The following is a 13,130-nucleotide window of genomic DNA, read 5'->3' as shown; positions in this document are numbered from 1 at the left end:
AATGTAACAAAAGTTGTTACTAATCGTCGGCTGGTCCAGCACTAGGTCCACCAATTTGACGACATCTACTTCGACTATGACCCTCGCCACCGCATTGCTTGCATCGCCTAGGGCGACGCAACATACGAGTGTCCATCTCATTCAAGAAGCGGGTCGTCTTCGGACGACCTTTGGCCACACGTCTGAGGAACGGGTTTCCAACGAATCGAGGCCCCTGGTAAGCAGGCCATGTTGCAGGATTCCTGAGTGGCCTAAACCTAGCCCTGTATACTCTTCGAACTTGGTCCATCTTGTATACATCATGAACGTACACTTGCCAATCCAACCGCTGGTTTGCACAACATGCAAACACATGTCGACACGGAATTCGGTCAACCTGGAATTCACCACAGTCGCAACGACGGTGGCGTAGGTCAACTGCATACTCAGCCCCACTTGGCATCTCGCGTACCTCGAATACCTCATTCTCTCTATCAAAACAGCTAACCTGTATGTTACTCGATGCTCGTTGATTTGCATGCAGCTTGGAGGTCACCACTTCAGAGAACACAAGTCCATTATTAATTCGGGCTTCAGCCTCGGCTCTTTTCCTTGTGAACAACTCGTTCAGTCTGTAAAATGTAGCCTTAACAAGGGCTGTCACCGGGAGATTGCGTGCACCCTTTAAGACAGAGTTGATGCACTCCACAAGATTGGTCGTCATATGACCCCACCGGTAACCACCATCAAATGCCAAAGCATACTGCTCACGTGGGATCCGATCAAGCCAGTTGGTGTAAGCCTCACCCCGTTCCTTTAATCGTTCATAGCGCATCTGGTACTCCTTGATCGTCCTCGAGTATCCTATGAAAAACATTTAGTCAACGATGGAAATCATTATACTTTCTCGTACTTACAATCACATCAAACTTCATTGTTTTCACACTTACCAATGTTGACGATGAGCTTCTGCAAGTAAGGTGCCTTGAACTTCTTCAAGAAGTTTGACTCAATATGCCGGATACAAAACATATGGAATGCTCTAGGAGGAGACCAATCACCATTACTTCTTTCAATAGCTGACCTAATAGAATCGTGTCGATCAGAGATAAGTCCCACTCCATCACGTGTCACCACATGTTGACGCAAGTTACTCAGGAAAAAGTACCATGCATCCGAAGTCTCTCCCTCCACTATGGCAAATGCAATAGGTACTATGTTGTTATTACCATCCTGTGAGACTGCAACCAATAAACAACCCTTGTATTTTCCATACAAATGAGTCCCGTCCACCTGCACCATTGGCTTGCAGTGTCTGAAGGCCCTTATACAAGGATAATAGCTCCAAAAGACTCTATGCAATACACGTATATCAGGAACCAAATCATCCCCCTGGTAAGCAGGCATTGTTTCAAAGTGAACCACTGCGGATGGCTCCTTTTGACACATGGCCTCAAACCATATGGGCAAAGCTTCATACGATGCTTCCCAACCACCGAAAATTGATTCCACCGCCTGCTGCTTTGCTAACCAAGCCTTGCGATAACTGATGGTGTAGTTAAACTTTGACTGGACTTCAGCAATGATTGATTTCACCTTTATAGACGGGTCAACTTCTACCAACGGCTTAATTGCTTCTGCAACTGTCTTCGAATCCAGCTTCGAATGGTCTTGAGAAATAGTTGACCTGGTACACGTGTGACTTCCATTGTACCTCCTTATCTCCCAACAGTACTTCTTATGCATTTTGGTTACCCTGATCAACCAGTCACAACCATTACCATATTCTGTACATTTGGCATAGAATGTCGTGGGTTCCGACTCATATACCCGATAGTCTACACTTCTTCGGATGGTATAATCTTTCATTGCCTTGATTACTGCCTCCCTTGAACTGAATTCCATCCCCACTGTGAACTCACCATCCGCCACAACAGGAAGGGCTGCATACAGCAAAAGAAAGAAATCCTTTATTATGTCCTCAGTAATAAATTACTTACTACAACTCAAATACTAAACACACTAGAACTATATAAGCCTATAATAGTCTTTTTTTTTCGCTGATCTATCTACGCAAAGAAGCACTAAATACAATTCATAATAAAGAACTACCTATTAATAAAAAAAATCAAATGCTATGGTCACAAATGACTATCCACATATGTTACGCATCTGACTTATTTATCAGCTACATCAGAGTTTCACATGTCTATCTAGCTTTACGCACCTGAATTCATATATTGCGGAAACTCCGGTGCGTGCATAGCCTCCAAATCCAACGACCGCATGAAAGAAGGCTCCTGAAACGGATGCGGGTTTGCTACTGCATTTGCAACTTCTGCCACATCTGCGTTCATATCGCCGCCAGTTTCATCTTCGTCTTCACCTGGACCAACGATCTCGTAGTTACTTTCAAATTCATCCTCGCTTTCACTATTATAATCTTCCAACTCAATGTTACGGTCTGCTTCGGATTGCTCAAACTCAATATACAACTCGATGCACGACATTCGGTGGCGATTATCCATATACAATGAAAACATTTCATGCATACTCGCTTCATCTGTGACGTACTTGGTCTGAAATTGAACGAACCCACCAAACACAGATAACGGATACCGGTACAAAATACACGATACTCTCCTAAATCTTTGAGAATCTATCTTCTCACAAATCACCCCTTTCAATTCCTCAAATGATAATGTGAACGGAATAACAACATCTAATGGATTCTCACACACAAATTGAACCCCCTCATATGTTTCCAATAAAATCTGCCCGTAATAATAAATTTTCAACACAACTCTATCATCCATAATAGTATACGTACCTGACTAAACTCACTATTCCAGAAATTTATTCTACTTCAACAGGGAGGGAAAAAGAAAGAAAAAGCAGAGGAGGAGACGAAGAACAGCTGGGACGGCTACGAAGAATTGAATGCGACTTCTGTGAAATTTTTCATCTTAGGAATGCACTTACAGGCAAATCATAGGGACCGACCGTGTTCGTATCGAAATTTGTGCGCATCAGAAATCGGTGGGTCCGACCGGTCCCCTCACGGATTAAAAAAAAATTTCCTCTCCCTTGAAATCGGTGGGACCGATTTCCATCCTCTTTGTTAACCCACAAATCGGTTGCACCGATTTCTAGCTCAACAACCTCACACAATTCGGACCCACCGATTTGTGTTCCTTCCTCAAATTGCTTGAAATCGGTGGGTCCGATTTCTTTCCCACAAGATTCCAAACTCAACGCCGTCATAACAGTGTAATTCACCTGTAATGATCATAATCCAGCTAAACTCACGCCAATAAATCATATCAAAAAAAATGAGCCAGTTAATTTAACCCATATAAGAGTCAACATCTTAACTAAAGTAGGACTATTTTATAATTAAATATTTTTTTAAGATGAATGATTAGATAATTTTTGTAAATATTAAAAAGTAAATTTATATGTTTTTACATTTTATAAAAAAAAAAAGAAATCCTAAATTTATATGTTTGCATCTTTAAGACGAGGGGCAGTCCAACCAGCATTTTCTGTGAAAAATGAGAAAATAAACTGAGAAATTCAATTGAAATTGTACTTATGTTTCTTATGAATGATCGAAATTGGGGGCAATTACAATCAATTCCAACTTCGATATATGTGACAAAAATTAGTGAACATCTGCCTCGCTTTCTTTTCTTCCTTTCCTCTCTTTTCTTATACCAGATAATGAACAGTGGATGGATGAAAGCACTGTATCAAATATGTGCACAGCAGCAGCGATGTTTTGGAGGTCGGTGACGGCACGACAGACGGAGAGAACGTGACACCCAATGAGACAGTTATGTTCGGGTGGTGCGACGACGGCGACGAAACGGGAGAGGAGTTATAGAGAAATTAAAGTTCAATCTCTGGAAGCATGATTTGGGAAAGAAGCAAAGATTCAGTTTTTAGTATTTTAGTAAATTATACAATTATCCATTTTGGGTTATAATTTAATTTCAAAATAATTTAACCATAGTTAACATAACAACTAATTAAAGAGCGACATGTCATAGAGGGTAATTTACATGTTATTATAGGAAGAGTAGAGTAGAATTTACCTAAATATATATATGTGATCATTTCATATTCTTATATGTATCGTTGCAGCAGTGGTTAATTATTGGCTACTTTTTCCGTGTATATATATATATATATATATATATATATATATATATATATATATATATATATATATATATATATATATATATAACACATAATTAAAATTTGGATAAACTAAGCTTTTAGAATTGATATTAAATATGTCCTAAAATTATAAAAATATCTTTTAAATTTTATAATTTCATGAAAATAGAAATATATATGAAATGTGACTACTTTCAAAGTTTGTTTTAGGAATTTTTTTTTGAGAGATGATTTCATGAGAATGTTATCTTTATATAAAGTACTAGGACTTATTGTATTGTATTTGTATTAATGTCATCTTTCTCTTAATAGACTTTATGTTTTATTGCGTTCATAAATTGACCAAGTGAATTGTTCTTTTATTTTTTTGTTGATTTGTTTACAACTAAATAAAAAGAGTCTTGCGTATGGATATTAAAATGCATACATACAAATTTTAAAAGTCATACATATGAATAAAGAAGGCATAGATGTAAATAAATAAGACAATAACATAAACATAAGTACTATCCTAACCTATTTAATCATGCTACTCTCTATCGCCACTATTATGGCCATGAACATCAAAACCACCAAACAAGTGAAACCCTGTACCAACACATCGTTGCCACTCAATACGCTTGTTATCAGGTACATTTGGCACTTGCATCCTGGTAGGTGCTTGAAATGCCCCTCTATGATGAGCTTCGGCTGAGATATCCATTGGCCTAGGATTATCAAATACGGCATCTGAGGATAGAACCCTATGAACCACCCGATGCCACCAGTCAAAGTACCCAGCAGATGGACTTAGATTAGCAACTCTTTCGATCCTAAAGACGGAATCAACCTTGTTATTCCAATGCAGATGCCACGTCTGATAATAAGTGGAGAACCATTGATCTCCATCCCTACCATCCTTCGCAAGCAGTTAGTCTGTGTTAAGAGCCGGCTTCGAAAGATGTTGTATGTCGCCGAGCTGCAGTACCACTCTATCAAGGCAAAATATATTAGGCTCGTGATCGCTCACCATAACCTATAGTGCTCCTCGGCCTGGATCTCTGGATGAACAATAGCTACCACCTCAGCAGCACAATCAAGTTCCCACAAAAACTATAAAGGATAAGCTAGGACTTAGAAAACACCATAAAAAGAGGCATAATGTCAACTGTGTATGCTACAAATGCCACATCTAAACCATTTATGTGTCGATCACGCAATCTGTCCAAAACAAGGCGCATCTAAACTACTCTTTCCTCCTTACCATCGGAGGTTGGTACATATGTCGCCCACCTATAATTTTCGTTGTTAGCAGAGCATAAAAAAAAGGATAATACATTAAAATAAATATGTATAACACACAAAACATTAAATGATACCTGGATGCCAACGGAAAACCAAATGTGTCAAAACCACTCGGCTTCAGCATGGGGAACTGCCAGAAAATCCAGGACTGTAGTAGCTAAAGTGGTCCGACCAAGTTAACGACATTTCTTTGGCCACCCGACACATGCATCCATACAACCAGGCCAGTGCAACTAAGCCCCAGCTATAATTGCCCAACTTGTCAAGTCTCGCAACAAACAGTAACCACCGAAGGTGAACCCGGTTGCCATTCTTGTCACCGAAAAGCTGCATGGATGGTAACATCATAATGTAAGCACAAGCGTATATACGCACTGTCTCTTCACTCGCATTGGCTGAGAGCACCCAAAATCTCTCATAAAACCATGTGAAGTTGATCGTCATTTACTTGACCCTATTCGGTGGCGATAGCTCGCCGAATAACTCCTAAAACCACTTCCATACTGGTCTCTCGGTGGGAATGAACTGCTCAAAGTCAATGAGGCACTCACTAGCAACCTCTCCCTCAACAGACAACCTCAACTGATAAGCCACATCTTGCAGCATGGTGCACTCCCCTGAATTATTTATAAATTAAATATTTCACATATAAAAGATGAATACATAAATTAATAAAAAAATAAATTGATACCAATCAAATTTTAATAGAAAAAATACTAACACTTTAATTATTTATAAATTAAATAATTCATAGATAAAGGAGTAATACATAAATTATCAAAAAATTCGTATTAATCAAAATTTAATAGATAAATCCCTAACATTTAAATTATTTTTAAATTAAATACTTTATAGATAAAAATCTAACATATCAATTAATTAAAAAGTTAATTTGATACTAATTAAATTTTAACAGATAAATCATTAACACCTAAATTATTTATAAATTAAATAATTTAAAGATGAAAGATTAACACATAAATTAACAAAAAGAAAATAAACTGGTACTCATCAAAATTTAACAGATAAATTACTAACATCTTTAAATTATTTATAAAAATATCCCAACTACACATCAAAGTGACATAAAATATGAACGGAACAACAAACAACTAACATATAAAGAGAACAACTAACCTCTTTATTGATGCTTCCAGCTACGTGAATACTGCCGTTCAATCGGTACAAACGATTTTGTTCTCCCATGACCCTACCTTGCCCGAATATCGCTGTCAAGTGATTCTCTTCTAAATTCTCTCAAATCCAAAAATTGAAATATTCAAGCTAAGAATGCAATCTATCATTGGCTATCACAGTTTTATGCAAATTTCATCTCCTTTATAAACTGCGGTAGGGGTCTTACAGTTTATGTACAAATGTTTCTCTTCATAAACTGCAGTAGAAGTCTCGCGATTTATATAAATTTTAAATAGGACAGGTATATAGTGAGTTTCAGATTATTTGCTTAAATATGAATGCCAATTATTTTATTTAAATAAATTATCTTTATTATTATTATTTAATTTATATTTAACAAATCCATTTTTAAGAATATAATTAATTTAATGTATACATACGGTGCAAAAAAAGGATTACATCGACGTTCAATTTTTTATATTGCCACACCTTAAAAACTACTCAAACCATTCATCACAAGTTGAATAAATACAAGTATTTTTATTAAATAGCATGGCAGTTACATTCTTAATTCTTAAGTAATCACTATTTTTATAAATTTTAATAAATTCCATTCACGTAAACTTTCATATAAAATTAGATAGCCAATTAAGTTTTTTTGTAATCAACACTTTCGTGTGTGTCTGTTTGTGTGCATTTTCCTTATATTGTTACTATATATAAAATATGAAATCTTCATCTTCGTTGTTGATTTTTCTTATTAATAATGTGATGATTAATTTTAGAAAAACCAATAAAAGAAATGTATTTAGCTGTACAATATCATTTTAACTTATACTGATATGTTTGTATTGTCTTATAATCTTATTATCTAATCGGAAAAGTGAGTGCATCTAAAGAGTGTAGAGAAGCAAATTTAAGCCATACTCTATGCACGGGTGATGGTGAACAAGATTAAAATTTAGTTTAATTTCACTATAGGTTTCTTTAATTTTATAACTTTTTCAAATTAGAAATTTAGTTATTCAAAGAAAAAACTTTCCACGAGCAAGGCTTTAGATCATTTAACTTTTCTTTATTATTTTTTTATTTTTTGATAAAAGATAACTCTTGTCTTCTTAACTTTTAAGCATTAGAAAGGGACTGTCTATTATTATTTATTTGAGTAAAAGACAAATAGATTCTTGATCTTTTTAAATGCAGACATTTCTATTCCACATGATTGAAAAATACATTTAAATTCGTCACTTTATAAAACGCGTGACAATTATACTCTTCCGTCGAATTGGGACTCAAAACGACAACAGAGAATATTGACTTGGAGGAGTGGAGACTGAGCTGTCCGTTTTAGTTGATGATGTGGATGGGGAACAAATTGTTAATGGACAAATTGATCCTTATGCTTCTAAATTGTCCTTTTATATACTCCGTAGAGGACCATACGGCGATGCTGCCACCGCTTCCGATGAACCGCCCTCGTCATATCACTGGCAACAGCAACTTGAAAATGACACCACCGCCTGCTACTTTGGGGATTCATTCTCAACCATAAGAGATCATTTTCTTCACCAGCTCCACATCCCTCCTACTTCTTCCTCCTCTTACTTCGAAGAACCACCGCTGCCGCCGCCGCCTACCTTGCCTACTCTATGTTATAACAGTTATGGTGGTGTACCCCTTTAACATGACATGAGATCTTCCTCCTCTTCTTTTTCTTTCCCTTCTTCTTCAATTAGCTGCAAGCCTGCAACAACGAACATATTCTCGAACATGATTTATAAGGACCAATTTGTCTATTAACAATTTGTTCTCCATCCACATCATCAATTAAAACGGACAAGTCAGTCTCCACCCCCTCTAAGTCAGCATTTTTTGTTGTTGTTTTGAGTCCCAATTCAACGGAAGGGTATAATTGTTACGTGCATAGTTATCAGAACCGAACCGGTAATCAACCCGGTCATATGACTGGGTCACCGGGTTACTGGTTCAACCAGTGGGTCACTAATTCACCCGGTTAACCCGGTCATAACTAAAAAAAATATAAAATTATATTAATAAAATTGAAATAATGTCTTAAAACTTAAAATGCGAGTCTTACAAACATTAATAATCAAATATCAAGTCTTAAACATAACTAATAATCTAAAAGAAGAGTTAATAAACTCGTTTTTAGTACAAAATATGTTCTCAATTTAAATCAACTAGAGCAAGTTAAAGATAACACAATCATTAAATCAAGTCCAAGGGGTGAGCTCAAAGTCGGCATCAACATCTTCATAGGGCAAATTAGGAGCTTGATCAACATTTCCCTCATTTTGATTTGTATCCATATCTTCTATAGCATTGTTACTTGGTCCATCATTATCTTGGTCATCTTCCAAATTTAATTGATCTACATTTGTGTATTTTTGACAAATCAATATCAAGAATAATTTGTAATAGCAACTGACAATTAAAATATTCAAGCAATCGAAGAATTTACCAAGATCATCCAAAGTTGGTTGAATGGACATATTTGCCAAATCATTTCGTAGAGCATCAACCTCTTCAGGAGTTAAAAACAGCGGTGAATCTTCCAATATCCAATCCGAATTGTGTTGGGAATAATACACCATTCCCCCTTGAGAAAATACCTTTCACAGAGAAATAAAATAGACACAATCACAACACAAGAATTTAACGTGGAAACTCCAATTACTGGAGAAAAAACCACGGTCGTTGCCAAATGACAACCAGAGAATATCACTATGTGAAAATTGTTACAACACATAGACTTCTTTCTCTCTAACACCGGAACCCCAGTACACCCACACTCTCAAAGCAAATATTTAACTACACCTCACAACACTCTCTAATCAAAGAGTATAGAGGAAAAGAAAAAGTCAGATACAAGCTTTAAGTGTTTCCGACTGGTGCAAAAAATATGGAGAACTTAGCCTCATATTTATAGCCTAGGCCACCCACTCCATTTGCTATCCTAAGCAATGTGGGACTAATTCAACCAAATCATAACAATCTCCACCTTGATTGAAATAGTCACACATCTTCAGCTTCCATAGTCAACACCGACAATTCTTTGCTGCCATTGTCTATACCAACAATCATAGTTCAGAGAACTATCATACTCCACCATGAAAGTATACTCACTTGGAATTAGACTACTCCAAGCATTTCGCCTTGGTACAGATCGAAACCTTGCTAAAAATTCATGGTGCAACTTCTAAATTGGCTTTTCCTGGAAGTTCTTCAGCCATCGACATAACTCCGCCACACACCTTGCATCTCAACGCCAACCAATGCCCGTGTGCAATTGTGGACCCGATTGCCACAACTTATCCTTATCCATGGCAGTGCGGCAATACCATGAGGATACTTCTTATCTTCTAGAGAACATCATCTTCAACGCCTTGTGCAAACCTGATTGTATCAACACATCCTTGACTTGTATTTGCCACAAGCCAAAATTGATTCTTCCATCAAATTTCTCTATTTCAAGCTTCACAGCACTTGAATATCCTGACATTGTTGCAACCGTATACTGGAATAGTATAACTCAACTGTAGACCGTGCACTAGGAAGGGTCCCCAAGAAAGAGAGGTGGGTCACAATGGATACACTTAAATACCAAGTCTTTCCTTAGCCAGAACCTTTCCAAACTGCACTCTCACAGTGTCACACTGCCTTCCAGCAACAACAACAGCAACCAAAGATCAACCTCAAGCCACAGGACAAAATTCTTTTCTGATGTGGAAGGTCAGACTAGGCTGCAACCACAGAACATACTAAGAATAAATCCCACCGAACCGAAGCTCTGATACCACATGTTGGGAATAATACACCATTCCCCCTTGAGAAAATACCTTTCACAGAGAAATAAAATAGACACAATTACAACTCAAGAATTTAACGTGGAAACTCCAATTACTGGAGAAAAAAACCACGGCCGTTGCCAAATGACAACCAGAGAATATCACTATGTGAAAATTGTTACAACACATAGACTTCTTTCTCTCTAACACCGGCACCTGATGCGTGAGCATCTTTCCTATCTTTTCCTAGTGAATTTGCATCTAACTTGTTGAGTTTAATTAAGAATTAATTATATTTTAGCCACTATGGATGCTATTTTGAGCTTTGTGCAATTTTATTCATTTTAGGTAGCATTCGGATGGATTTGATGAAGTTTCTGCAGAGAAAGAGAAGAAACCAAGGAGATGACCAGCGAATACCGACGCGGACGCATGGCTCACGCGACCGCGCGGAATGGAGGAAATCTCAATGACGCGATCGCATGCCTGATGCGAATGCGTGGGCTGGAATCTGCACAAATGACGCGAACGCGTGACCGACGCGTCCGCGTGACTCGCGAAAAAGGACCATCGATGCGTGCGCGTGACCGACGCGTCCGCGTGACATGCGCCACGTGCAGAAAACGCAGAAAGACGCTGGGGGCGATTTCTGGGCTATTTTGACCCAGTTCTTAGCCCAGAAATCACAGATTAGAAGCTGTAGAAGGGACAAATCAAGTGGTCCCCCACCCATCAGCTGAAGACTTGTTAATTAATTCAAATTTAAATTCAAATCTTATTTTAGGAAAAGATATTATTTTAATTTTAATTTTAGAAATTTGATTTTTTAAATTATTAGGATTAGTTATAAAAGGGATCCCAATAGGGTGGTTCCAGAACATTCCACAACATTATTCCATACAAATTTACATTCCATATTCCATGAGCAACTAATCCTCCATTGTTAAGGTTAGGAGCTCTGTCTATTGTATGGATTGATAGTATTATTTTTCTATTTTAATTCATGTTTTGATTTATATTTCAATAATTGTTTTCATTCTTTATTTTATGAATTTAGGTGGAACGGAAGTATGACCCATGTTCTATTTGAGTTCTTGTATAACTTGGAAAAGCTCTTTACTTGAACAATAGCTTGAAAACATATTATCATAAATTTCTAATTGTTTGTATTTAACGGGATACGTGACATATAATCCCTTTATTTTTGGATAATCAGGATTCTTGTGGCATATAAACTAGAATTTGATCATCACCCTCTAATTGGAATTAATTTACCAAGGAATTGGCAGTTGATGAATTTTAGAGGAGACTAGGAAGGTCTAAGGAATTAGGGTCTAGTCACAAATAGTTTGCCATGAATTAAATCTTACATGATTAAAAATTAGTTAATAAGAAAAGTCAATCCAGAAAATAGATAACTCTGAAGCCTTAACTGCTTTCTCAATATTTTATTCCTCACCTATTCACCTACCTGTCTTTAAACTCTTTTTTTATTGTTTAATGCTTTTGAACTCTCAATTACTCTTTTCTGTTTGTCTAACTAAGCCTATCAAATAATATTGTTGCTTAATCCATCAATTCTCGTAGGATCGACCCTTACTCACGTAAGGTATTACTTGGTACGACCCGATGCACTTGCCGGTAAGTTAGTGGGTTACAAATACCGCACCAGCACCCCAGTACACCCACACTCTCAAAGCAAATATTTAACTACACCTCACAACACTCTCTAATCAAAGAGTATAGAGGAAAAGAAAAAGTCAGATACAAGCTTTAAGTGTTTCCGACTGGTGCAAAAAATATGGAGAACTTAGCCTCATATTTATAGCCTAGGCCACCCACTCCATTTGCTATCCTAAGCAATGTGGGACTAATTCAACCAAATCCTAACAAATTGGTCATCAAATGTATCAAGACAAATTGGATCATAGCTTTGCTTTCTCATTAGATTCCTATGTTATCAAGTTATGTAATTACTAAACTAAAGATTAAATTTTAATGAACAATACTTTTTAAAATTAGATAAATAATTATAGAAGATACCTTTGTTGTAGCCTCCAGTTATAATGAACGAAAACAAGATCATTAAGCTTTTGATGTTCTAACCGATTCCTCTTCTTTGTGTGGATGTGTTCAAAAATACTCCAATTTCGCTCACAACCAGAAGAACTACAAGTTTGACTTAAAACACGAATGGCTAACTTTTGTAAATTTGGTGCTCTAGTTCCATAAGATTCCCACCATTGGTCTTAAAATCAAAAGAGGCAATGCATTACAATTAGCTTTTCTAAATAAATTAACGAATAAAGAAAGATAAAACTAAATAAAATATTTACCTGGCATCACTGTGCTTCGTTCACGCAGTGCAGATTGTCTTCCAAAATCATCTTCAGCATTAGAATATATTCTCTTCTCACTTGTCAACTTAGTATTCAATTCTGAATCATCATATGAATATTTCTCAATTACATCTAGTAGGCCATAAGTGGTTTGCTTATGTTTTTCAAATTCAGCAGCATTGAATCGAAAAGCAGGGTTTAACCAATAGCTAGCAGCATGAAGATTTTTTTTAAGTTGTGAATCCCAACGAGTATCCAAAATCTTCAAGTAAGGCTCCACAATCTTCTTTCTTCGTCGAAACCTCTTCACTATCTCTTCTCTAGCCATATTAAAAGCTTGATACAAAAAACCCATTGCAACTTTATCTTCACTATCCACAATACGAAGCACACGAAC

General features: G+C 36.7%; 2 protein-coding genes across 2 annotated transcripts; both read right to left on the bottom strand.

Moving 5' to 3' along the window:
* Positions 1 to 19: 19 nt before the first annotated feature.
* LOC107647675 (uncharacterized) lies at positions 20 to 2,795 on the bottom strand. The gene is made up of 3 exons (XM_088491155.1): positions 2,207 to 2,795; positions 930 to 1,922; positions 20 to 843 (listed from the first exon to the last, which is right to left on the bottom strand). The coding sequence occupies exons 1-3, from the start codon at positions 2,793 to 2,795 to the stop codon at positions 20 to 22; spliced, it is 2,406 nt and encodes an 801-aa protein (XP_088347281.1).
* Positions 2,796 to 8,819: 6,024 nt separating this feature from the next.
* Positions 8,820 to 12,737, bottom strand: LOC107647674 (uncharacterized). Its single transcript, XM_021105710.2, has 5 exons — positions 12,731 to 12,737; positions 12,438 to 12,642; positions 12,291 to 12,346; positions 9,068 to 9,178; positions 8,820 to 8,977 (listed from the first exon to the last, which is right to left on the bottom strand). Exons 1-5 carry the CDS (start codon positions 12,735 to 12,737, stop codon positions 8,820 to 8,822), a joined length of 537 nt encoding a protein of 178 aa, XP_020961369.2.
* Between the last annotated feature and the right edge of the window lie 393 nt (positions 12,738 to 13,130).

Source organism: Arachis ipaensis, chromosome B6, assembly GCF_059453495.1.
Source record: "Arachis ipaensis isolate K30076 ecotype BB chromosome B6, ASM5945349v1, whole genome shotgun sequence".
Lineage (NCBI taxonomy): Eukaryota > Viridiplantae > Streptophyta > Magnoliopsida > Fabales > Fabaceae > Arachis > Arachis ipaensis.
This window is presented reverse-complemented; position numbering and strand designations above follow the sequence as displayed.

What these genes read in the sequence shown, in the direction of transcription:
- LOC107647674 (XM_021105710.2), bottom strand. An exon ending in TCTTGATACATTTGATGACC is followed by an intron (nt 9,179 to 12,290) that starts AATTTGTTAGGA and finishes ATTCCCAACACA; the next exon opens with ATTCGGATTGGATATTGGAA. An exon ending in ACCAACTTTGGATGATCTTG is followed by an intron (nt 8,978 to 9,067) that starts GTAAATTCTTCG and finishes ACACAAATGTAG; the next exon opens with ATCAATTAAATTTGGAAGAT.
- LOC107647675 (XM_088491155.1), bottom strand. Translation starts at nt 2,795, where the DNA reads ATGGATGATAGAGTTGTGTTGAAAATTTATTATTACGGGCAGATTTTA. An exon ending in TCCGCAATATATGAATTCAG is followed by an intron (nt 1,923 to 2,206) that starts GTGCGTAAAGCT and finishes TGCTGTATGCAG; the next exon opens with CCCTTCCTGTTGTGGCGGAT. An exon ending in GAAGCTCATCGTCAACATTG is followed by an intron (nt 844 to 929) that starts GTAAGTGTGAAA and finishes TGTTTTTCATAG; the next exon opens with GATACTCGAGGACGATCAAG.